The sequence below is a fragment of the Madurella fahalii genome (genome assembly GCF_045866475.1).
Source record: "Madurella fahalii IFM 68171 DNA, scaffold_3, whole genome shotgun sequence".
In the NCBI taxonomy this organism is placed as follows: Eukaryota; Fungi; Ascomycota; class Sordariomycetes; order Sordariales; genus Madurella; species Madurella fahalii.
Window position 1 is genome coordinate 4,278,375 of NW_027263973.1, and position 25,538 is coordinate 4,303,912.

At 50.8% G+C, this 25,538-nt stretch overlaps 6 protein-coding genes and 1 non-coding gene across 7 annotated transcripts; 2 read left to right on the forward strand and 5 right to left on the reverse strand.

Annotated features, from left to right (window-relative positions):
• Nucleotides 1-9,634: 9,634 nt before the first annotated feature.
• On the reverse strand, nucleotides 9,635-12,104 carry MFIFM68171_06667 (uncharacterized protein; the record flags this gene model as incomplete). The annotated part of the gene is made up of 2 exons (XM_071062087.1): nucleotides 9,635-11,527; nucleotides 11,601-12,104. The coding sequence occupies 2 exons, from the start codon at nucleotides 12,102-12,104 to the stop codon at nucleotides 9,635-9,637; spliced, it is 2,397 nt and encodes a 798-aa protein (XP_070918188.1).
• Nucleotides 12,105-14,397: 2,293 nt separating this feature from the next.
• On the reverse strand, nucleotides 14,398-15,492 carry MFIFM68171_06668 (uncharacterized protein; the record flags this gene model as incomplete). The annotated part of the gene is made up of 1 exon (XM_071062088.1): nucleotides 14,398-15,492. One exon carries the CDS (start codon nucleotides 15,490-15,492, stop codon nucleotides 14,398-14,400), a length of 1,095 nt encoding a protein of 364 aa, XP_070918189.1.
• An 899-nt stretch (nucleotides 15,493-16,391) lies between these two features.
• MFIFM68171_06669 (uncharacterized protein) lies at nucleotides 16,392-17,437 on the reverse strand (the record flags this gene model as incomplete). Its single annotated transcript, XM_071062089.1, has 3 exons — nucleotides 16,392-16,588; nucleotides 16,723-16,766; nucleotides 17,412-17,437. 3 exons carry the CDS (start codon nucleotides 17,435-17,437, stop codon nucleotides 16,392-16,394), a joined length of 267 nt encoding a protein of 88 aa, XP_070918190.1.
• A 1,960-nt stretch (nucleotides 17,438-19,397) lies between these two features.
• On the reverse strand, nucleotides 19,398-21,240 carry MFIFM68171_06670 (uncharacterized protein; the record flags this gene model as incomplete). The annotated part of the gene is made up of 4 exons (XM_071062090.1): nucleotides 19,398-19,851; nucleotides 19,922-20,069; nucleotides 20,151-20,359; nucleotides 20,426-21,240. 4 exons carry the CDS (start codon nucleotides 21,238-21,240, stop codon nucleotides 19,398-19,400), a joined length of 1,626 nt encoding a protein of 541 aa, XP_070918191.1.
• A 726-nt stretch (nucleotides 21,241-21,966) lies between these two features.
• Nucleotides 21,967-22,054, forward strand: MFIFM68171_t81. Its single transcript is given in 2 exon segments — nucleotides 21,967-22,004; nucleotides 22,019-22,054. It is a non-coding gene; the product is annotated as a tRNA-Tyr (tRNA).
• Nucleotides 22,055-22,124: 70 nt separating this feature from the next.
• MFIFM68171_06671 (uncharacterized protein) lies at nucleotides 22,125-23,456 on the reverse strand (the record flags this gene model as incomplete). Its single annotated transcript, XM_071062091.1, has 1 exon — nucleotides 22,125-23,456. The coding sequence occupies one exon, from the start codon at nucleotides 23,454-23,456 to the stop codon at nucleotides 22,125-22,127; it is 1,332 nt and encodes a 443-aa protein (XP_070918192.1).
• A 577-nt stretch (nucleotides 23,457-24,033) lies between these two features.
• MFIFM68171_06672 (uncharacterized protein) lies at nucleotides 24,034-25,529 on the forward strand (the record flags this gene model as incomplete). The annotated part of the gene is made up of 6 exons (XM_071062092.1): nucleotides 24,034-24,128; nucleotides 24,194-24,273; nucleotides 24,496-24,752; nucleotides 24,799-24,868; nucleotides 24,938-25,128; nucleotides 25,176-25,529. 6 exons carry the CDS (start codon nucleotides 24,034-24,036, stop codon nucleotides 25,527-25,529), a joined length of 1,047 nt encoding a protein of 348 aa, XP_070918193.1.
• Between the last annotated feature and the right edge of the window lie 9 nt (nucleotides 25,530-25,538).

The following is a 25,538-nucleotide window of genomic DNA, read 5'->3' on the forward strand; positions in this document are numbered from 1 at the left end:
GGAGTCCGAAAGGGTATACGAAGATATACGAGGTCGAAATCCTGGTAATTCCGACCGATAAAGGCGCACAGGATTTATAGGTGATTGGGGGGTGTTTTCCCCTGGACTCGACTCTGCTCCCAGCTCACGGGAGGTACTCATCGTAGGTATCATCTCGGCTAACGGTAGAACAGAAGGATCAGAATTGTAAAGGGGTTGTTCTAGGAACACGTTGAGGGAGATGGACCACGATATCTTGATACCGAAAAGACCTAGACCAGCGGGCGATATCTTGGTGAACAGCCTCCTATCAATTATACAGAGACTGATGTCGGATGCACAGTACCTCTGAACGTTCGGAGTTAAACTTGGGATGGAAATTCAGATGTAAATTGAGGATGTCTTGTTTTCTTCCTTGTCTAACGGAGGTGAGCCTCCTTCTTATTCCCAATTTCCTGGACTACGGAGACCCGGGTTAACGGGTCTCCGAGAGATCGGATCACACTTATCCGAGACGTACTAATCCGGATCACACTGATCCGGGTTCGTGTTTTGCAGATCTAGGATCCAGCTTCTTGATCCTTTTGATATACCCCTTTAGATTCAACCTATTAAGGGCTTGAATCTGGACTTCTCTCTTACAGACTGGGTATCTGCGTCAGCCCTAGTTGCTTGATAAATCTTTGGTGCAAGGGGTAGTTAAGAGCCTTGGTCAGTCCGTCTGCTATTATCTTGGCTGAGGGCGTGTATTCCACCTTGATTTTCTTGCTTGCCACTTCCTGGCGCAACTAGTGGTTGTGAATATCTACGTGCCGTAGTCGGGTCTGGAGGGTAGCCACTTCAGCCGTAACAAGTCGTATAGTCTGCTGATTGTCATACTGAATCTTGATGTGGTGGTCGTCCAGTTTAACTGACAGTTCGGCCAGTAGTCGGCTTATGAAGAGAGATTCTTTGGCGGCTTGTGCCAAGGCCAGTAATTCGGCCTCTGTAGTAGATGTTGTGACGGTTTCTTGCTTATTGGCCCTCCAACCCACAAGCCTACCAAATAACTTCATGGCGTACGCCTGAGAGCTCTTTCGATCAAGGCTGTTATCAGCGAAGGAGGTGTCGCTAGCAATAACGTAGTCGTTGCTACCCTCTAATTGTAGGGCTATTTTGCGTATGTGATGTAGGTAGTAGAGGACTTGGTCTGCGGCCTTGTGGTGCTGGGGCCCAGGGTTGGTATTGAATCTGACTAGCCGTGATACTGCAAAAGCTATATCGGGCCTTGTGATTATAGCGGCGTATAGGATAGATCCAGTCTTCCGCTGATAACTAGTAATTGACGAGTGCTCTGCTTTACTATCGTACGGCAACAATTCGGCTGTAGCCATTGGGATCTTGGCCGTTGGGCTCGTCGTAGCCAGGTTGACAATTTTGTTAAGGTAAGCTGTTTGCGATAGCTAGATTAATCCTTTGGATCGGTCTCTTATAACTTCGATGCCTAGGAACCACCGTAAATCATCCCTACCGGTAAGCTGGTATTTCTGCTGCAGTAGGTTGATCAGGGTCTGGGCGTCGGCTGCTTTTTCCTTCTTGTAACCTAGGACAATATCGTCGACGTAGAAGAAAATTAGGATTCCGTCCTTGATCAGGATATAGGGCTCGTGTGGGACGGCCTGGAACCCTAGGGTCGAGAGAGTCGTCTTGAGTTCTTTTTGCTAAAGTACTGCTGACTCGCGGAGGCCGTATAGGGCTTTCTTCAGCCGTAGAACTTTGCTAGGACTTTTATAGCCGGGAGGCATCTGTATATAGATAGTATCTTCTAGAGTAGCGTTGATAAAAGCGTTGACTGCGTCGAATTGTTTTAATTCGAGGTCAAATCTGGCTGCAATAGCTATAACGATACGAAATGATCTAGCAGCGAGGGTAGCTGTATAGGTCTCCTATACCGATGGTCTTTGTTGGTTACCTCTAATAACCAGCCTTGCTTTGTATTTCTTGAAGGTTCTATCTTGGTTGAACTTGTAGGTATATACCTATATATATCCCAAGACGTACTTATCTTCCTTCTGCGGCTTTTGCCGGTTAACCTCGGTCTAACAGTCTATTTCGGCATTCATTTGTAAGTAATCCTTTTCGGCTTGGATAAATTGATCCTTAAATGGGTGGTCTTTGAGTTGGTAGTGCTACCTAGGTAGAGGGGGTAGGTCTTGGCTGTGGAGGGTCTGTAGACTGCTAGGCCGTCTAGTAAGTCGTTGTACTATTACCTTCGTGACTATTTGGCTATTGCGTGTGTAGACCGGTTGCTGTAATCGACCTGCTATAAAGGCGGCTATCCAGGGTTTGAAGGTTGAATCTAGTATAGCTTGACGATCGGCTTGCTGGATCGAAGCTGCAAGTAATGCAGCCGGCGGCGTTAAAGGAGGTGTAGGATACGGCTCGAATCTTGAGAACGTATATAGAAATTGCACCTCTTCTTCGGCCTCTTCTTCAGCCGCTTCTTCGGCCGCTTCTTCAGTTGCTTCTTCAGCTTGGTCCTCGTCGATATCTAGTATCGGCTGTTCGACAACTTCTTCTTCTAGTGCTGTGGATCTTGGTACCTCTGGTTCGGGTAGTTGTGTCGTTGTAAGAAGGTAGCTCAGTTCGTCGAGTTGGAGATGCAGGCAGTTGTCCTTTAGGGTTTGGATGTCCCCGTTGAAGATCTCCCCTTTATTGAATATCATATCCCTTATGCTGATTACCCTGTTGGTTACCGGGTTCCAGATCCTGTAGATATTTGAAGAGCTATATCCGATAAGGTAACTGATCCAGGCTCTTGGTTCCAGCTTTGGGTTCCATTGCCGAAGATTTTTCGGCTTGTTGAATACCCCTTTTTGAGCACTTGTTGTCAAGGCAAAGGCTTTGCAGCCGTAAGCTCGGAGATGGGCCTGGTCTGGCTTCCTGTCTTCTACTACTATACCGTCTCTGTAGGTAAGGTAGGTATGGAAACGATCGTACGGGGTCTTCCAGTTGTAGCCGTATTTAGGGGTCCGATTGTACAGGTAGACTGCAGCTCTAGCAATCTCTGGCCAAAGTATTGCAGGAAATTTGGCACCGGCTCGTATTGCCCTGATCTTTTCTGTGATTACACCCCCTAAGCGTTCGGCGCCCCCATTTTGCACTGGCGTATTAGGTGCCGAAGGCTCGACCTTGATGAAGCGTCATGTGAAGACAGCCTTGATAACCGGCTGATAGAATTCATTGTCGTATTCTACTACCTTGGGCTGTAGTTGGTATTGTTGCTCTAGGGTACCAAAGAAATGATCGAGTGCTGAAATAATGGACTCGGCCTCCCTGTCTTGAAGGTAGTAGTCCTAGGCTAACCCGGACCATCTATCGACTATTAATAACAGATATCGGTAGCCGTTATACCCTTCCTTGAAGTCGAAGAGGTCTATAGCAAATCGTATCCCTGGGCCTTCATTGTGGTCTCGAGGTTGCCGGCAAATTTGAAGCTTGGTCTTAGAGACTCCATATGCCTCACATTCGACTGTGGTGGGCCCTTTAATTCGTATGCCTTGGGTATGCTGGACCAGGTGTTCCAACGCCTGTAGGCCAGGATGGCCAAGCCGTAAATGCTATAAGTCAGTAATCGCTTTGCTAGGCCGTCTTTAGGTATATATATTGAACTTATTGTAGTGCGTGACGAAGGCTATATTGGAATAGGAGCGAGGTAGGTCTTCTAGAACAAACTGGTTGTATCGATCTACTAGGTAGCTAAGGGCGAAGCCGTTGGATCTCCGTAAGCAGTTGTTACTAGGACTTGTATCCTACCAGATCCCTTGCTTTCGTAGCTGCTATAAAGACACTAGGTTGTAGACAAACCTAGGGCAGTAGGCCACGTCTCGAAGCCGTAGGACGTAGGTAGTTTGTCGGCGCTGCCTTATGTTTTGCTATTGAGGTTGTGACGGCTGGTGTCCCTGAATCTGGATATCTATATCTCCGTACCCTTGGATGGGTACTGGGCTGTCCCCGGCCCATACATAATCGCTAGGCTCGGCCTTCTTGAAATTATTGAACCTGTGTCTTTAATTAAAGATGTGAATAGTAGTTCCAGAGTCTAGGATAGCTGAATTCTTTAAAGGATACTCAGCTGTTAAGAGGGCTGTCTTTGCAATTAGAAAACTACTAGGGTAGCGGCCGATTTTCCGGCCTAGTTAACTCTATGACTCTATCTGATGCCTCAGCTTCTCGACTTCCTTTTACAACGTTGGATCCTTTAAGGCCTCGTCGACCCTGATCCGAATGTGGTCTCTTTCAGTAAAACCTTCAGGTGCTAATTCCGGAAAGGTATAGTAGTATCTCTGCAAATGGTGGAACTGGCTACAATAGGGATATGTGGTTGTAGCTGTACCTAAGGCCTTCCTTAACCCTATTTTAGGTTTTTTGCCCTCTGGGGTCTCGGCCTTGCCCGGAGCTTTATTCCGCTTTTTAGGCTTGCTACCGCCAGAGCCACCCTATTGCGTTCGTTGACCATTGTTTTGTTCCCCCCTATCACTACCAGGGCCGACTTCGCTATCAGAAGCGTCCTCCTGATAGGTCTCTTTACCACCTTTTGTGGCAGCGAAGGAAGGGCCAAACGCGCCTTTTACTATCCGGTAGCTACCCGGTCTACAGGCTCTCGTTGACTGCTTTACCTCCTCCCGAAAGTCGTTAGCCACCTCTCGGTAGATCAGGGTTAACTGCAATGCCTTTACTCCTTTCACTAGCTTATAGGCTATAACCCAGTGACTTATAATCGGCTTTACCGCATCAGTAAAATCCTGGAACCAGGCACTTGTCGATAGAGCCTCAGAAACTTTCTTCCTTTAGGCATTAGAGAACGCTTGCTCCCAATTTTCAGACCACCTAATTAGGTCCTTAGGGACTCGTACGAGGGGTTTGACGGCTTGTCGATAGACTTCGCGAGCGTCTGAAAGTGCTTTGTCGTTACTGATACCGGCTTGGGCTTAAAGAGCCGAATACCACTCCGAGATTGTCTCGGTCGGATCGCAGGAAGTAAGCTGGTAATGTAGACTGACTGTCTTCAGAATCCACTGCTTCAGCCGCTCGATCTTATCGGTTTGTTGCTTATACTTCTTAAGCTCGGCTTGGTAAATAGACCATTCGAGCTAGAAGGTACGAAAACCGTCTGCCGTAAGGTCGCTGATTCCAATTACTAACGTAGTTGCAATTGCTAACGTAGTTTGAACCCGTTACCGGGGTTGCCGTCTAGTCGTCCTCAACTACAGATTCAGTACGCCCTCTAGCCGTAATAGTTGACTGGGTAGAGCTTTTATACTTATGACGTGCTAGGTCCGGAGCCGTAGGTTCGCTGAGGAATGGAGTAAGACCCTGAATCTGGGCCCACGTATTGCCGGCAACGGCCTAGGCTTGGAACTGCAGGTTCCAGGATTCCCAGTCGTCGGAACTAGTCAGGTAGACTGTCTTATCGTTATTGATAGCAGTCATCTTGAATCAGGTTCAGAGATGCTTTTAAATATACTTCCTTTATTGGCTGGCTTAATCGGAGGTTGAGCGAATAAGACTCTTAATTGTCGGATACACAGCACCTCTGAACGTTCGGAGTTAAACTTGGGATGGAAATTCAGATGTAAGTTGAGGATGTCTTGTTTTCTTCCTTGTCTAACGGAGGTGAGCCTCCTTCTTATTCCTAATTTCCTGGACCACGGAGACCCGGGTTAACGGGTCTCCGAGAGATCGGATCACACTTATCCGAGACGCACTAATCCGGATCACACTGATCCGGGTTCGTGTTTTGCAGATCCAGGATCCAGCTTCTTGATCCTTTTGACAACTGATCCTTACGGATCAGAAGTGCCCCGCGTGAGAGAGTTCCCTCACGGGGTTCTTATCTATCCTGTATCGTGACATCATCTAGCATCATTCGGCGGGTCCTCCTGACCTTCGTCTGGAGACTCTCGTTACATTCTTAATATAATATGGAATATGCTATCTAGGTATATAGTAGTTAAGTTTCTAACTATCTAGATAATCTTTGAATTATACTTCTTCTGAGAATTCCTGTTCATAGGTAGAGGAAATATCGTTTCCGACAAGTAATATAATACTATACAGCTTCTAAGTGTCAAAAGGATCAGGATCACAGGATCTAGTGCAGGAGCCAAACCCATGTACTCTAGTCAGCTAAAACAAGCTGGCAGCTAACTGCGCCACTGTACAGACGTCATCCTATACGTGTATCTCGTCTATAAAGGAGTATGTCGGAAACACGGCACCTCTGAATCTTGGGAAATGACAGTTGAGGACTTTTGTGTCTTGTCTTGATTGATTGTGTTCATTGTCTCTTCTGTATGTCTCGTTTCCCTTAGAGAGCTTACTCCTTTATAGACGAGATACACGTACAAGATGACGTCTGTACAGTGGCGCAGTCAGCTGCCAGCTTCCTTTAGCTGACTAGAATATATGGGTTTGCCTCCTGCACTAGATCCTATGATCCTGATCCTTGGACTAGCGCCTGATCCTTTTGACAGCGCCTGATCCTTTTGACATTTGACATATGACCCTTCTGACAGAGTAAGCTCTCTAAGGGAAACGAGGGCGAGAGACAATCAATCAAGACAAGACACACAAAATCCGCAACTGTCATTTCCCAAGATTCAGAGGTGCCGTGTTTCCGACACTAAATAGCATTGTTAGTCAACTTCTAGACAAAATAACTATCGGATTATCGATAATAAACTTATACATCTACCTTGTACATTTGAAATCTTCATCATTTATCTGTTATAGTTTTGTAGGATAGTTATTAACGTTAACAATTACTAGTTCCAAATAAGATACTCCTCTAAGCTTGCTAAATATACTCGTAGTACCTTGTTTTAGTATAAAGACAATATCCTCGTTGTTACGTGGTGGGAGCCTAGATGGGCCAGACGGCCAAAATCCCAGGGGTCATGTGATCCCAGGATTCTAGAACCCTCCCTGGGCACTGGCCCATTCCTGTCATATATTACTGGACTCCCGCACTCTTTGCAGTGCAAGATAGACAACAATGAATTCTCATCTATTTTTGACTTTCCCACGTAACACTCGTCATCAGAAATAACAAAGTTAAAGTTCGATTCTTGTAGTAGGCACTTTATAAATACTAGCATAATCTATAGTAAAATAAGTGATAATAATAGTTAACGTACATTATCAGCGAGCGACGCATATCACCGAGCGACGCATTGGTAAGGGCTGTATAGACATTTAGCTGCAGTACTAACAACGGGATTAAGCCGGAAATGATCCATTAGTGCTGGAGCTCAATGCCGGTTAAGCCCTTACTAATGCGTCGCTCGGTGATATGCGTCGCTCGCTGATAATGTACGTTAATTGAATGAAGGTTCTCTAGAGACAAATCTAGGAGATCTTCATAGATATAAGCGGTGACCTCTATGCTGTTATCTCTGATGGGATATGGGCCCAGATACTGCTGAGCAATACTGACCTCTACCACGTAATACGAGGTTCTAGATAGAGATAGCCTTATAGGTCCTAGCTACTATCCTAAGGCTTCTTGACTAGATCTTGTCAAAAGGGTCAGGGAGCCGGATCTGCGAAGATCAATTCGGATCAGTGTGATCCGGATTAGTGCGACCCGGTCTAATGTGATCCGGGTTAGTGCGACTCAGACAAGTGTGATCCGATCTCTCGGTAGACCCGTCAATCCGGGTCTCGTAGTCCAGGAAATTGGGAATAAGAAGGTAGTTTACCTCCGTTAGACAAAAGACATACAATAAAAATGATACCCTCAATTTCCATCCTAAATTTAACTCCGAACGTTCAGAGGTGCTGTGCATCCGACAGACCTTGATTAGCCTAGCCGCTATACCTTATAGCTGGCCATCGACTGTTGTAAGCCGGTAATATTTGATAGCTCTAACGGCTATAACACTCCGGATATACGTAGTAGAGACCTCTTTGGCCTTGATTAGACCTGGTCCCTAGTTCTTAGCTGCTATCCTAGATAGAGTGAAGTCCTGGGTTTTCAACTTTTCTACCACCTTTGACTCGTAGGCCCTCTAGTTGAGCCTCCAGTTGAGCTATACCCTTAAGAACCTTGTGTTGGGTATAAGGTAGACTGATCTACCCCCATCAAACTCTGTACATCACCACACTGTGTCTACTTGGATGAGGCATGGCTGAGGTATATACACACTTGCGGTAATCGAATTGACGAGCCTTTGAACCAGCTCTTGCCACCCAACACTGTGTTTAGTTCGATGTCTCACTTGAAAAGGCGTTTGAGGGGCTCTGTGGCCCATCACATAAGCCCTACATGTTAGCTCCCTTTTGCATTCAAGCCAGCCTTCTATTTCCTAAAGGGCTACAGAGTTGCTCTTCAGACTTCCATCAATTCAATATACTTCCTATTAAAACGGTGTAGAGATACACATCTACATCCACATACCTGTGAAACAAGAGGTAAGGCAAAGATAACTAATATCTATATAGAAAAGATAGATAAGACATGGAGGCGACACTGCAACAAATCGGGCCATTGTAGCCTAGACAAAGATAATACCCCGCATGTGTAGATAGAGCTCCCTTTACTTTTAGCGACATCACTTCGCACGGAAAGATAGCTCTTAAATTGAGCCCGTAACGGTTGTAGAAAAAGATATAGAATTCGATGTCCTGTCTAAAGATCAATGGACTAGACGGCTCTACTTAAGGTATTGTTGGAAATGAGGATCGTTGTTGTAAATGAGCGACCTACTTTATACAGCTGGGAGCACCTACCGACAGGTATCGGATCATATAACAGGTGCTCCCAGGGACCATCCTTTTGAGCCCCCTGTTTCCTAAGCGATATCTGCAACAACAAGATGGCAACAGAAGGGCCTATTGATGAAGACCTTCTAGAGGTGTGGGTCTGTGCCCAACGAGTCTAATTGATCAGTGGATGCCACAGACTGTAGTTCCAACAGGTATAGAAAAAATAGGTCCCCGCAAGATCCAGCCTCCGAGACGTCATCCCAGCAAGGGTCTCCTCTTGATCAGTGGACTCAAGTCCCTAGGGACAGCTTTCCTCAAGTCAATATACAGCTGACTTCTTAGTTTTCAAATTCTACTTACCTACATTCGTCTGTAATAACGAATGTGGAGTGGCGATTGCACGCGCAAGGCCGGAGGAGGGGAAGTTTTGTTTTGTTGGGGGGAGAGAGGGGGGGAGGGCAGAAATCGTACATAACCCCGGCGCTGGTTTGGCCATTGCCATCGTCTGAGATCTAATTCTATTATAGTCGGGCTACCGGAAACCCTCCTCGTTCAAATACGCACAGTCTCTGGGGCTAGGAACTGGGAGCCGAGAGACCAAGATCTTTGTAGATAGAATAACATATTAGAATAGTAGTACGTTAATAATTGGGCCGTCACCGAGAGCTACCAGGGAACACAAGAAGAGAAAAGAAACACAAAGAGAGCAACCCAACTTTTGCATCCTGCCTTAAAAGCATAACTCACTAACGGTCGTAGCCAATATTACGGACGCGTCAACTCGCCGATCAAGGGCGTCAATACCGTCCTTGCCTTCTGCTCATCATGCACCCAGAGCGCTCGCTATACCGCTGGTAGAAATCCCGACAGCAGTTCCCGAATTGAAGCCACCTAGTAACTTACCCAGCTAGACACTTCGGGCCGCAGGTGTAATAGCCTCACCCTCAGCCGCCGGTGTTGCTGCAACGACCGGCCCCTTCTCAGGGGTATTATTAGTAGTGGTGTCTTTAGGCTTCTCGCCACTCTCCGCCACAACATGGCTACCGTTAGCCTTGGCGCTCTCAGCTTCATCAATAACCCCGTTGATAGCTTCAGAAAGTTGCAGTCGCCAGTGCCGCTGATACCACCACCCCGAGTAGCACACGATTGCAAGAAGAACAATGGCCGCAATGCCATTGTTTCTCCAGTACTGCTCGGCGTACCGGATATCATCCCTGCTGTTGGTGGAAAGTACAACGACGAAGTTATCAGGATTACTCCAATGTGCCATTGGGACCAGACATTTGCAGTTGCGGTAAACGCCTGCGATCTGCATGAAGGTTCCCCCAAGAGCGCTGAAGACGGAAAAGAAGAAACAGACGCCGAACAGAACGCCAAATATCCATTTTCCGGGCTTGGATCGGATGAGCCGGTCGTCTTTGGTCGGTGTGGGTCCCCTTGCAAATGTGTTCCGTGACCCTTTAAAGTCGATAAGCCATAAAATCGAAAGAAGGCTTTGGAAGAGAAAGTAGAGGACAAACGTAAAGCTCCGACAACCAAGACCAATGATTGGGGTATAGTACGAGGTGAGGAATGCGAGGGTGAAAGGGATAAGGAGGAGGGCAACGACTAGGAAGAAAATGGCAAGCCACTCAAGGACGGTGGTGGCAGGAATCTCGGTGTTGCGGTGCCGAAAAAAGACGCTGGTAAAACCTGTCGGCTCTTTCGCATACGTCCCTTGGACCTTCTCGATCCAGCGTCTCTTATTCCGACCTCGCTCCCACATCCAAACCGGCTCGTACACGTCTCCGAACAGGGATGGCATGACAACGTTGCGGAAAAATTCGATGCTCCAGAGCGGAGGACTACCCGGATGTTTACTCCCGTCCGAAGTACTAGTAGTGGCAGTGACAGCTCTTCGTACTTGTCCAGCGGGAAAGTTGAGGCCTGACATGATGCCAGCGAGCGTGTTGGGGTTGTTGCCCGCTAGCAGGCACCCTGCGACAATCGCCACGAAGGGGATAGTCATCCACCATTCGCCAAAGGCGAGGGCGTGAGACGTGTCGTTGTTGCCGAGGTCTTCCAGGTTGCCAATGACATTGACAAGGAATGAACCCAAGAAGAAGCAGAGTGCAGCGGCGACGGTGACACCGAACCTTGCCTGGCTCCCTAGCATCGTGTGAAGCCGGTTTCTCGTGACTTCCAGCTCGCTCCGCTCTCTCCCTGGCAGCTGGCTGTTCTTGAAAAGCTCGACAAGATGATCGATGTCGGACCACGCATCTGCGGATGCGCGCGGGGGCTCTGAGGATGTCTCTTTGGTGCCGTTGGGCGATGAAGGCTCCACAATCGCGAGGTTGCCCACCAAAACCGCGTATAGGAGATGAATCCTATGGGCAGCTCTACAGTCCTCCTGCTCCTTTTTCGGTGCGCTTTCCACATCTGACGGGGACCGAGCAGGAGGGTTCTTTGGGTTCTTGGAGGATGCTTTTTCATCGGCGCTTCCCGTGTGCCGTTTAACAAAGGAGATGACTTGCCGGTCGACATTGGCCTCATAGAGCCCACTGAGAATCATGGGTGCGGCGGTTGAGAAGACCATGGCTGTCCAAAGGAGTGTATCGATGAAGCCAATGAGGGCGGCTAGCGCGGCTCGAAAGATGATGTCCAATACGATGAGTAGAATGGTGACGACGCCGAACACGCCAACTTGAGCGTGGTCAAAAACGCCCTCTGCGTTGCGTATCTCCCTGAATTTGTTCGTGACGGCATCGACCTTGTTCGGAAACAATCCGTCGGGGATGTTGAGCATTCGTTTTCTCGGCACCTGGGTGCAGAGCAAAACGGTGTGAGAAAGAACACGAATGGATACAGATCTTTTTAGACGGAAAGAGGCTTACGCTCAATGCGAAAACGGCGGCGGGGAGGATGTACCCGACAAAGGGTTGGATCCACTGGCTCACTTCCCTGTTGTGTGATCTCTGCCATCCTGGGCAATTGGCAGCACACCACCGGTAGGGAACTTGGACAGGGTCAGTGCCGTCCTGATCATCCTCGTAGTTTGCTCCACAGGGGAAGCGGTCCTCTGGCAACGGGAACAAGCTCGGGTCCACTTGAAGAAAGGGAACGAGCTCGTTCTCTGGGATGGCGGCCTCGAGTTGTCTCGAATCGCTGTTGAGTCGGTATGACTCCCTGACGGCTTGGAGGCAACAGACACGGAAGTCAAGGCCGCCCACCGGATTGTAGGCGAGCGGTTCCGGAATCTCAGTTAACTGGGGGATAGCCTCTTCGATGCGATTAAAGGTTGCTTGTTGCGAATTTGCGGCTGGAATGAACCAGATGAGGTTCACCAACGTGAGTCCGCGCATGGTCACGGCCGCCAGCAGGGGGGGGAAATGGACCATCTTGGGAGTTCCTACGACGCAAGGCTCAGTAAGAGCGGGGGAAGGTCCCCACGTCCGGTTTATGATTTATCATTCCTCACATCGCCGTGATCAGCGCCAGTCCTGCATTCGGGCTCTGCAGCCGAAGCCTTGAGATCAAGCAGAAGTCGGCAGTTTGGCCACCTTGACACAGCCTTGTCTTGGGTTGCATGAATATTGATATGTGCGTACTTGGCATTGCCGGATGTGCCAACCCCTAGGCCAAACCATCACCTGATAGGACTTTTGTAATCGCGAGCTGAAGATCCTCTTGGATGAAGCACCAATACGGACTCCCCGTTCCTTTGTGACACACCAATCAGGCCGACATTCAGACGCGGGGGACGCCGCTCTTCTTCCACTTTCGCCGATTGTGTTGCATCCGGTTTGAGGTCGAGCGCGCTTGCCGAGTACACAATCCGGAGAACTGAAGATTTGGCATTCTCATGCAGTGCCATCTTTGGCATGTTGCAGCATCCTGCGAATCGGGTATGGATGCACCTAGATGGCCTGCACACCTACGCAACGTATCTAGGGATGGAGATAAGGCGGTTCGAGAAATTGCAAACTACTACCCCGCCCCCCGGGGTCTTGCCCATGGGCAAGCCTTTTGCGTCCCGCAGCACCCCCTCCACAAATGGCGCTCATCTTCGGGAGTATCGGCGACGCCATCGCCACCTGCCAGCTTGCTGTTCAGCTGAGCCGGGCCCTCAGCCTAAGCTACAACGGGTCGTGCCACAGAGCCAAGCTCTGCACGCCAATGCGCCATCGTCAGATACAGGTAATTATGAAATTAGGTGATCTGAGAAGGTTCACGTTCCGACCAGAGCCAAGCGTAGCGGACCGGAGCCGTTCCTTGTCCAATTGGGAACAAAAGACATACTACTTTCAACAAAAATTTGCCCGACACGGAGCGCTCACAAATCGCAGAAGCCTAGGTAGCCTACCTAGGTAGTCTCTGATACATGGCCTCATTCTTCCAGCTCTAAGATATATTGAAATTTATTTTTGAAAGTTCATAACTATTACCAGAGACGGAGTTGGAACCTGCTATTTCTTCTACAAAGGTACTAGTATTGAAGACTACATGTAGAGACGTACGCAAGGCGCTCTTTCTGATGTATCTCTGCATCAACTTCCAGCCTTCCTTTAGGCCCGCAATTACACAGTCAAAAAGGTACCTCACCCCCTATCTGGGGGGGGGAGCAACCAGCAACTTGCCTCGGTTTTCTTATTATCTAGTGTCCGAGCCAGTCCAAATAGCTTCGAGCTCTCTCATTGCCACTCAAATAGATCATTCGCCTTTACAAACATCTTAAACGGGTGCTTGGCCCCCCTGCATCTAGAAAGCAGGCCGATCGTCACCAGCCCATCCATCGACCTGAACTCTTCTTCGGCAGTAAAGGGCTTAAGAGTCTTACAAAGTCTTCCGCAGAACTAGCCGGGAGGCGTCAGGGTCTATAAGCTGGAGGCGATGGGACACTTAGAATGAGAACAAGCCTGGTTTGAGTCACACGAGTGAGGGACTAGGCTATATGGCTAAGTCAACTGGCTTCTCAGTACCTATGTCGAGGATCCAATTGCTTTGCACCGAGCAGGTACGCCGCTTCATTCGCGTGCCACTATGAGACCCAATACCACTGCCTAGGGCTACGACACCTGGAGTAACGATGACCCTGCTCGGCACTGCGAGGCCGGCAGCTGGAAGAACTAGTCTCAGATGCTCAGACCTGCTGGGCGTGAGGTACCGCTTGTACCTGTTGACCTACTTTTATGGACCCACTTCAATAAGCCAATCAAATCGTATTGACAAAACTCACGCAAGCTGGTCTGAGGCCGTTGCGAACAAAATTGGCTCTCATGTCACAGCAAAATAGAAGATATTAAGTAGGATAGATAGTATTTATACTGTTAGATAGCTCTCTTTACGGCGGTCTATTGGTAGAAGTCTCGTTGAAGTGCAGGCGATATTGGTAGAGTTATAGCGGTTAACTCTTTGACTTATATATATAGAGAAGGGAGGACTTCGGCTAACCTTGGAACTACTATCTATCCTACCCTATAGATCTATATACTGTTAGAATCAACTCTTCAAGATCTATCTTACAGTAGTAGTCCCGTTAACGTACATATAGTTTTAGTAGAGAAAGGTAAGGCGCTTGATTCGACTTGATTGCCATCAGGCTGCCTCATATACCTAGTGCGCTGGTTACCCCGGTAGTCTCCCTCTCTTCAACAACGTCCATTGGGCGGTTGTCTAACAAGTTGGCACAGGCTACATCTTATGTCTGTCTAGCTTGTTCTTCTTGAGGAACTTTCCTAAAATTTTCGCAATTTGCTCGTTGTTCATATCCGCAAACGGGATGTGTGTGTTCCCTTTCAGACCAGCATCGGGAAGCCATAAGACTTCCGCATTGCCACCAAATTTGTTGATCCAAGTCGTGCAGTTGTAAGACATCTGAACAAACTCAAAGTTCGGGTCACGGTGAGCACCCCATACAAACTGAACTCCTTTCAGATCAGCCAGCTTCTGGAAATCCTCATCCGGGACTACGGCAGGGCCAAAACCGTCGCTTGTGTTGCCGGTGATGTTGGCCGACTCGGGGAGCACGCAGCCGATGCTGTCGTACGACACTATGCCCTTAATATTTCCGGATGAGCTCCGAGTGGCGGCAACGTGCGCGCGATAGCCGGCTGCCGAGTTTGTGAGGTACACGATACTGTCGCCGAGTCGGCCCGAGTCAGCGGCCCCGGCTGCCGCGGCAGACTGGAGCTGGACGTCCTCCCACGTATCGTACTCGGCATACCGGGCTCTCGTAGCTTGGTTCCAGGCTTCGTCATCCTTGGTTGGGAAGGACACGTCGGACCACCAGACCTTCCATTCAGGACCAAAATTCCAACCGACAAAGTTCTCCTGATCCCGATAGGCCGGCGTGTACTCGACGGGCACACAGGGCCAGCCAGCCCTCCCGACACGAGGTCCGTCCCAGAGAAAGACAGGGTAATCGTGCTGAAGAAACATGTCCTTAAAGCCCGGACCGCCGTCCCAACGGTTCTGCCAGGCCTGCGTGCTGGAACTGTGCCACATTACGAGGCTGGTCTTGCGTGGCGTCCAGGGGTTGAAGTACTCCATGTAGCCATGATCGCAGTGGAGCGTCTCAGTCTCGTTCTCGGGGTTCACAATGACGGTGCCGCCGACGGCAAAGCCACCGGAGCTGGCGAGCGTGATGGGTTTCCGCGGGTTCCAAAAGCCGGCCGCGATGAGATCTGGGAGGAGTGCGACCAGTTGCAGCACGGCTGTGGAGAAGAGTAGTACAATTCGCCAAGACACAACCGACGGTCTGCGCGAGGGAAGCTGGCTTGGCTTCATGCTGCTGGATTGGCGACACAAGAGACAGTGGTGAAATATACAAGTTATGCCTCCGGTCCGGTCAAGGACTGATACAGGAATTCTGTATATTGGGTGTGTGGTTCAGTTCAACCGGAAATGTTGATGGTTTTCTGTGTTGGAGGATGGCCTAGCCTGCCCTGGATAAGATACCCAGGGTGCGGGGCAAGGTTGAGTCAGAATACGACTTACGCTCTTCCCCATCCAATCTACTGTAGTACAGTAATGTACAGTAATTAAGGTATCTAAATTAATCAACCGCCCTAAGCTCCGCCCCCCCCACCCGCCTCGGGATGCAGGTATCAAGGACGAAAGACCGGCGGAGGGCCCTGGTGGGCAGGCTATTATACGAAAGGTACAGGTAGCAGCAAACAGCAATGTGCCGATGTAGGAGTGAAGTAGTGATAAGAGAGGAAAATGGTACTTGGGTATGGACGGGGTCAAGGTAACCCCCTACATTGTAAGTCCTCTAGGCTTCAGTTAATTGGCTACTAAGCAACAGAAAGTGTTTTCATCATAGACTCATAGTAATGGTTTCGATAGCCAGCTATGGTCCTCAAAATTACCTATGCGGGCGTTCCCGTCATAAACCAGTATATTGCGGTCTACTACTAATTAATCTACCAATGGATGCATTGGCTTTCTTCACACAAATCTGAATCACCAAACGTGGGAAGGAAGTGACCTGTCATATAGGGATTGATAGATGGAGAATACGCGCGTTATGTTGCAGCCGAAGGTGTGGCCTCCTGGCAACAGGAGTCACACTTGGGGAAGGATAGCATTAATACCATTCAGAGACAAGGCTAAAATGGTACCAAGCGCATTCAAACACAATCTATCTCAACCGAGAGTCGTCGCAGCGCCATCTATAACCGTTTTTAGGCCTTCTCGACATTGTGCCCCCGAATCTCGTTCACAGGCTTCTCCGAAGCGTCCTCGACGTCCTTCTCGACCAGTTTAGTCACATCGAATAGCTCGTCCATCTTCTCAAGACTGACACCCTTGGTCTCCGGAATGAAGAACCAGATAAAGATGCCTATGATCCAGCTGAAAGTACCGAATAGGAAGAACATACCTTAAGCCAGGTCAGTAAAGGCTCTGCTAGCCGGTATAGTATAAGGGACATATAGCATGTAGTGCCTATCGTAACTTGTATGGTCAAGACGGTTCGTACGGTAATGAAGTTGAAGAGCTACTAAGTCATAGCACCTATTGTAACGTTCAACGCGTATAGTCGAGCGGTAGGGATCTTACTATTGAAATAGTGCGGAAACACACATCTACACCCACACACCTATTAAAACAAAGGGGGAGGGTAAAGACGGCCGAATACCCGACAGACAAGATAGACAAGACAGGCCAGGCGACACCACGAATTGGGTCCCTGCAGCCTAAACAAGGTCAAAACAACATGTGCAGATAGAGCTCCCTCTGATCGGAGGGGGATCACTGTGCACGCCAAAAAAGCTCGTCAATTGAGCCTGCAACAGGTGTAGAAAAGAGCTGAATTGATTCCTATCTAAGGAGCAATGGCCAGGACGGCCTTAGTTATGATGCAAAAGGAAAATGGGCCCACGGCAAGTTCCAGTCCCCGGGGTGCCATCCTAGCAACTGTGTCACTCTGACCACTGTGACCAGAGGGACCCTATTCTCTGGGGGCAGTTTTCCCCAACTCAATGGGCACGGTTTATAATCTAGCGAAACCACCTTGTAATTTTCAGGCTAATAATTATCTGCAGTGGCCTGCATTTCGATAAATCTAGTTAGACAAACTCCTGTATACCTACACGGTTTTACACGGCCTTCTGTTGCTATCCGTCTACAGCCACATCACTCCCGAATACTCCATATAACGTTTCTTAAAGGGGGGATGTGAAATTCTTAAGTTTACTACGCACGTTCTACCGGCTGTTCCAAAGCTCATCGTGTTAGCAGGTATAACTCTCGCATAACACGAGGTAAATAACGCGGCATGATGCTTAAGTAAGCTGCCCAACAGCGCGATACTGAATAGACAAAAGGTACTACCTTCTACAGGTACATACCTGACCCCAGGCATCCAATCCCACCTTAGGCACCAACCCCAACACAAGCCCTATATGCGGGGCTGATGATGAGGCCCACCGTACGTCCCGGGAGATGAGAAAGTTTCAATACTTAACATCGAGCAGCCAAGAGCCGCAACATGGCAGCAGCTTGTCAAGCCCAACCTTGAAGTTCCACTCCTCTTTCTGCTTGAATGGAGACACCTAGTCCGTCGGGGCCGCGCGTACCCCCGGTCACCGTCCCAGCCACGTTTTCTTTGACTCCCCAACCCGATGAGCCTTGCGGCCACGAGATTGCCTCGAACGGTGATACCATTCTCGTTCTAAACAATGCAAATGCGCCATTTGCCGTTTAGGATGCCGCAGTTGCGCCAGCACCAGCATCGGCATCGGCGCCGGCATCGGAATGTAAACCGGTATTTGCAACGAGCGGATCGCGGTGTTCGGCAAAACCCATCACGTTTCTTGTTTCATCCCACCATCTAAAGTCTGCCTCACCCGTGTGCAACGCGGCGCTCAGTGGGCCCTGGAAGGAGTCCGTTCTTACCAAGGAAAGTCGTCACCGGATCCTCGCTGAGGATTGGGACGCCGAGGCCCTGCTGATCATTCTAAATGCCGTCCACGGCCGCAATAGCCGAGTCCCAACGACCGTCACACTCGAAATTCTTTGCAAGATCTCCGTTCTGGTCGACTACAACCATGTCCACGAGGCCGTGCGGTTCCCTTCCTTGCTCTGGATTGATGGCTTGCGCGCCTCCGTTCCCAAGACTTTTGGCAGGGAGCTTGTCCTTTGGTTATGTGTCTCCTGGATCTTCAAGGACGACGACATTTTCAAAGCAGTCACTGGGACCGCTATGCGGGAGAGCAAGCAGCAAGTCTCCGCTCTTCAGCTCCCTATTTCCGTAACAGTCATCGGTATGTCTCTATGGCGTGCTTACAGCACTAGTACCGTACTGTGCATGTTGACGGCATTCTATAGACCAAATAAATATGCGGAGGGGAAAAGCACTTGTCTCTCTAGCGGATTCTTTAGAATTCCTCAAGAAAAGTTTCATCAACGGTACGGAAGGATGCTCTTTTGAATGCCGATCGATTTTGCTGGGTACACTCATGAAGACGATGCTAGCACATCGGATACAAAATCGAGAAGGATGTTACTTCCGAGGGATGAGTGTCAACGAAGCTGCTCAGCAGGTTGAAGCCATAAAACCTCTGGATATAATATGGCGTGTGAAAGATTCCGAGTATCATTGTTACAGCTTTTCTTTGAGCGATGTTACAAGAACACTCGCTAGAAGCGTCTTGGATGACATTAAACCGCTGGAGTTGAAGGGACTCAGCGACGAGGAAGGAAAGATTGATGGGCAAAACAAGGCGAGACCCCCATGAAGTGGTAGTCTGAGTTTTAGCGCACGGGACTGTGTCTGTGGTCTCACCACACTGCTAGGATTGAGCTTGGTTTCCTTGAATGTCTTGTACTCCTTTCCTCTTCTCGACTAATTTTCAATCTGATACATTTAAGGTCAATAAGAAGCTATATTTTTGTTATTCAAAGCTTTAGCCTACGTTAATCATATTGAATGCTGTTATCTAATATCAAAATAGCTTCTATTACAATCTACTGCGTTTTCCTAATGGTAGTACTAAGCAGGTAGCTAGCATGTCGTTAGAGGCAAGTAAGAGTCACAAGCTTGTCTATCTCATGTAACTTAATAAAAACCTCTCGCGAGGTAGCTAAACCGGTAGTAATAATGATTAATTTGCTTGGCTCTTATTCATATTTTATCCCGCACCCACCATAGACGGTCATTATGTACCGACACCGGTATACTAGAGCCATTATACCTCCCACGGCAACCCCTTCCTCCTCTCCTCATAATACCCGCCCACCCACGCTTTCATATTCACCACGACCTCCCCCACCAACTCTCTCAACCCCTCGTTCGCCTCCCAGTTCGGTTCGTACAGATCCGAGCAATGCGTTCCGCCCTTGACCAGCCTCACTGGCAGCTGTTCGGTGCTCTGGACCGGGCCGCCCGGCCTGTAGACCGAGGAAAGCGTGACGTCCCGCCAAGGGTCCAGCTCCCCGTTCGTGTGCATCACCATGGACGTGTTGGTCACGCCCCACCCTCCCGTAAACTTGTTCACGTCCTCGGCCGTCCTGCCTCGTTCGAGGCCGACCTCGCCTTCGGCAAAGATAAGCGGGCAGAGGCCGCGCCAGTAGTCGGTGGTGATGAGGCGCGAGACCAGCGTCGTTCGGTTCTGGGGGTCGCCGTTGAACCACCATTCGAAGCTTTTGCGGCGTTGGTGTGAGTAGGTAATTCAGACACTCAACGGGACGGGGGAGATGGGAAGACACGTACGGTTCGTTGCAGAGCATCCAGTACCATTGACGGTTCATGAAGCCGTCCAGGGATAGGTCCTTGTAAGACAAGTTGTCCGGGTCCTGGTTCTTGAAGCAGGCCGTGTTGTTCCGGCCCTGCCACTCGGGGTAGCCCGAGTACTGGCATCCTGAGGCTCGACGTTAGCTTATCCCTCTCAGGGTCTGGGCAAGGATGCCACCGCCCAGTATGAGGAGTGGGCTTGACTTACTGCCATCGACAACATTCTCACGTATGTGCTTGGCGTAGCCCTCCAGCGCCTTTGTCAGGCCAACGCCCTCGGCGCCAGGCACGGGGTTGGTCGAGTTCGGCCAGACGCCCTCGACATAATCGCAGAAGCGGTAATACGGGACACGACCCGTCAAGTTCTGCGAGTAGAATTGAGTTGATTGCCACAGCCATGGGCCCGTCTCCAGCGCACTGTGGACCAAAACCGGTCAGCTACCTACTCTTGGTCAATCACTCAACGGGCAAAAGGCCACTCACTAAGCAAAATCCAGGTCGGTCACGTCGCCGAGCATAAACTTGTCCTTGAGCGCCTGCTTCTCGTCGGGTGAGCCAAAGCTCAACACCGAATCAACATACTCGATGACGGCCGCGACATCAGAGCTGCAGTTACACGGCGTGGCTTCCTGTACAGGCACGAGATAGTGCCAGAAATCGCTGACGGCCTCCACGACGCCGCTGGAGCTGTAGTACGCCCAAAAGGTGCCGGGGTCGGTCGCGGCTAGCCAGTGGGCCAAGGCGCCGCCGTAGGAGCCGCCCATGAAGATCCAAGGCGCCTCCGCCGCGGAGCTGGCGCCGGTGGGGTCGAAGGGCGGGACGAAGTTCTTGGCAAAGTAGGTCATGTCCTTGAGCGAGTTGTCGAGGGTGAGATGCTGCAGATTCTCGACCGTCAGGTTGTCGTAGGGTGAAGACTGGCCCCAGTAACGGTGCTCCACGACGACGACGGCGCCACCAGTGTTTTGTGCTAGCAGGCCCGACAGGCGCTCCGTGCCCATCCATGTGAGGTTGAAGTTCGTTGCCGACTGCTCGCCAGGGTTGACGAGATAGACTGGCGAGCCCGGGCCGTTCCAAAACTCGGTGCCATACCAATACCGCTGTTTGAAGGTGCCTAGGCTGGGGTTGGAGTGGTTGATGAGCTGGTCAAAGGTGCCCCAGCCGTTGAAGTCCTCGGCCCGCTTGTCTAAGGTTTTGGTTCTGGTGCTGTCGGGGCCAATGTCAATGGCGCTGCTGCGGAAGAGCGCCGAAGCATGACCGGCGAGCGCAAGTGCCGTAACGGCGTCACTCAACAGCCTCATGTTGAACTGATGGTGTTCCTAACATGAGAGGAAGGCGTAGCATCGGCCTTCGGAGCAACAGCAACGAGGACAATGCACCCGTTCTTAACCATTGTTCACGACCATTCGATTCCATGTCGGGGCCCCAGGGCGTTACAAAATGAGGACGGGGCACTGCCCCCAGAGGATGCAGCAAACCGCAGTGGGGAATTGGCCGCTTTCCTCGGGCGTTGCGTGATGTCGGCGAATGCCATTGGGCGTTCACAGGCTGTGGAACCTAATGGGTAATGCGTGGCCACGCAGTCTTGGCTCTCCTGTTTACAGCGTGGCGATCTGACAGGCACAGTGACAGCTTGCTCTGGTTGAAGGCGCCCTATTTCCGTGTGCTGTGGGCGCTAGGCGCTTGGCCTGCATACGCTGCAATGCAATGGTGCTCGTCTCTGCGTGAAGCTGGTGCCTGATGTGGTAGCAGGGGATGGGATGACCCGGCAGCATGCCGAGTCGGGTGCCGGCAGGATGTTTGCAGCCCAGCCCGCTCTGTTCATTGGGTAGACCCATGATCTACGGTGGATGCCTTCCTCATCCGGCTCTCAGCCATCCAGAAGGAATCGCTGCGGAGCCATGGCTGAGGCTGAGCCGTTGCTGGATCCGCAGATCTCCAAGGCAGTCATCTGCCCTAACACCCCGCACTCGTCCAGCCTCCGACAAAACTCGCAATTCTGACCCCTTCACTAACAATCGTCCAATCCCCTTGTGGTGTAGTTGGCTATCACGTTCGGCTGTAAAGGAATTTATTGATACCGAAAGGTCACCGGCTCGATTCCGGTCGAGGGGACTTTACTTTTTCTTTTCTTTTACTTTTTGCCCTTCTTCAACACAACCCTCAAATCCCCAGATTCCCAAAATCAACCCCCTATTCCATGCAAACACCAAACCGCCTCATCCGTCTCCTCCCGCCTCGTTACATTAAATCCGCTTACACTAACCCTCACCCACAAACTCCTCTCCAGCTCCGCATTTCCAACCCTCTCGTCAGCGCTCACTGCACCAGGAAGCGCATCCACCAGCCTAAACCCACACTTCTCAATCCTCGGCAGCACGGCATCGACGTACTCCTTTGGCGTCTTGACGGTGTACACCTCGCTATGGCAAACATTGGTGCACTTCTGGCTGCATGTGCGCCTGCCTTTGGCGCTGACAGTGCACGAGTTTGTGCACTTTTTCTTGCTGCAGTCTTCCGTGGTGCGGCAATCGCTCAGCCAGCCGTGGACGACCCCTGAGATGGCGGGCGTGGTGGTGTTGGCGGAGATGAAGTACTGGTTCCAGGCCGGGTCGTGGCCGGTGCAAGCGTAGGCGTGGGCGGGTTTGGTCTTGGAGGCGGCGAAGAGAGCGGTGATGAGGGCGGCGAAACGGGTTCTTCGGGGCTGGGAGTTATTGGCGGGGGGGTTGCTGCGTCGGCGTTGGAGGTTTTGGGTTGCCGGGCGGCGGATGAACCAGGTTCGGTTGCAAGAAGAGGCATCGGACGCCTCCTGTCCTCGTGCCTTAGCCGCTTGTCGCTGCTTGTTCCTCGTCGTCAGCCGCCGCCATAGTAGGTAGGTCGCAATCCCGCCCAAAACCCCGCCCAGAACGGTCAGGATGACGATGGCCAGCTGGTTGCGATACGACTGCTTCAGCCTCTCGAGCTCTTCGCCCATGAGCAACCGACCCACGGCGGCGAGGCATTGCTCGGGATACCGGTCTGTCGCCGCCCAGTTCCACATCTTGTTGCCGTCGCAGATGACGCCCTGGACGTCGACACGTACCGTCATCTGGCACGCATTGTAGGCGTACTCGGGATCGCTGCAGTCGTTACAGCCGTAATAGCACGCGTCGTACACCTCAGTGCGGGCGGCTTGTTTCCACCGTGCCGAATCACCGTTGACGGTAGCATTGGCGATTAGGTTTTGGACTCGGGTGACTAGGGCGTAGGTTGTACCGCCGGTGATGGCGCCGCCTATTAAGAGGCCGAGAGGGATGGCAAAGCGGGAGAGGGAGGATTGTTCCTCTTCCAGCTCCTCTTCTGGTTTCCTTTCGGCCTCCTTGTTGGTGGGCTGTAGTTGATGCGTCGTCTCATCACCAAGCCGGTCATCGGAGGCGCACGAGGATCGTGGGGAACCGCTGGACTCTGCTGGCGGTGGGTTCAGAATGCTACCATGATCACTCGAAGGTCGCGAATCGTCGCTTATACAGTCTTCCATGGTGATGTTTATCGTAACCCAGCCTCGAAGAGAATATTTTTTTCGGATGTGGTACGGCGCCTAGAGCAAGAGCAAGAGCAAGAGCAAGAGCAAGAGCAAGAGCAAGAGCAAGCTGAACTTGGTGGCACGTTGCGAGGGGAAAACTATGGCTGCTTGTTGGTTTTTTCAGCTCAGCTGAGCTATGAACGCCGCTAAATCTGGCAGGGCCGCCATCCCTTTGCCATTCCAATCAGCAGCATCATCAGGATGTGGGGTTGGACGCTTCGGTTCTTGGCAGGTTCGGATGGCGTGGTCTAGGCCGGCTTAGCTGAGCTTGGTATTGACCCCGGAACCACCGAGCCGGGGATATCCAGGTCAAGTCGCTGACACGCAGACCCGACACGCACGGAACTTGTTGAAGTTAATTACAACAAACTTCTCTTTACACGACGCTAAGCCGGGATGCTTATGAGACGCTACATATACCGTCAAGCCGATGACTCGTGCAACGTGATTGAGGCCACATATGGAATGTCCAAAGGCCAACTGGACACCTTTAACAAAAGACAACATAGAGTTAGGCTGGCTACGATAACCTATGGGCCGGTACCACAATCTGTCTGAGCTTGGGGACTTCGCCTATGTCTTTGCCTATCGCGGATGCTGTGTGCGGCCCCCAGAAGCCCGGGACTGGTATGTTCCTACCTCTTCTCTGCGCACTTGATATGCCGATCTGACATTGCTGGACACACTTGCAGTCCGCCCTCCGCGGGTACCAACATCAGCACGCTCAACCCTTGTCCGCTGAACTCATGTTGCAATATCTGGGGGCAATGCGGTGAGTAACCCTCGTTACTTTGCTTCCGAACTACCATACGCCATCCTTATCCACCCCCTTACATGGGCATGCTCCCCGGGGGCAAAGCCCCTTTTTACGATCCTGCATGCGCCCACCCATACATTGCCACCATTCCGCTTTGGTCGTCCTATTGCAGCACATTCTGCGCGCCTCGAGTTAGTAGTTGCCTCTTATACCTTGCTAACCTATCTTGGGGCCCAGGGACCACCAAGGAGTTTTGCAAAATTACTGGAGACGGAACCCCGGGGATGGGAACATGCATCAGCAATTGTGGCATGGACATAGTAAACAACAAGAATGCGCCAGCAGTGTACCGGAAAATCTGGTATTTCGAGGCCTGGAATTCCGAGCGCCAGTGTTTGTGGATGGACGTCACCTCCTTCGATGAAAGCAGATTTACCCACATCCACTTTGCCTTCGCGGACATCACCCCAGACTTCCAAGTCGACGTCACCAAAGTCCAGGCCCAATTCAATAAGTTCAAAGCTCTCAGGGCTATCCAAGAGGATTGTCGCCTTCGACGGCTGGGCCGCGTCGACGAGCCCGACTACATTTCAGATCTTCCGTGAGGGCGGTTAGTAACTTTTTCCGCCCCTTGATCCTTTTTTAAGCCGGTCACTGATGATAGTCTTCTTGTTATTAGTTAATCCTGCCAACCGTGTCAGGCTTGCAGAGAACATTGCCAACTACGCCAACCAACACGGGCTCGACGGCACCGACATTGACTGGGAATATCCTGCTGCCCCCGATATCCCCGGCATTCCTCCCGCAGAACCCATTGATGGGCCCAATTATCTAGCATTTCTAAAGCTGTTGAACAGTATGTTACCTGCCGTCAAATCGCTCTCTATCGCGGCCCCGGCGAGTCACTGGTATCTAAGGGGCTTCCAATCAACGAGATGGGCATGGTACTCGATTACATTGTGTACATGACGTACGATCTCCACGGCCAGTGGGATGCTGGCTCCAAGTGGTCCCAGGATGGCTGCCGGGGTGGCAACTGTCTTCGATCCCACATCAACATGACTGAGACCCACAATGCTCTGGTCATGATCACCAAGGCCGGAGTGCCCACCAACAAGATCGTCGTTGGAGTTACCAGCTATGGCTGCTCCTTCAAGATGAAGGACCGCAAATGCAGAGGGCCGATATGCGAATTTACTGGCACCTCAAACGTCTCGCACGCCCTTCCCGGCCCCTGCACGGGAACCCAAGGGTACATTTCCAACGCCTAGATCAACGAA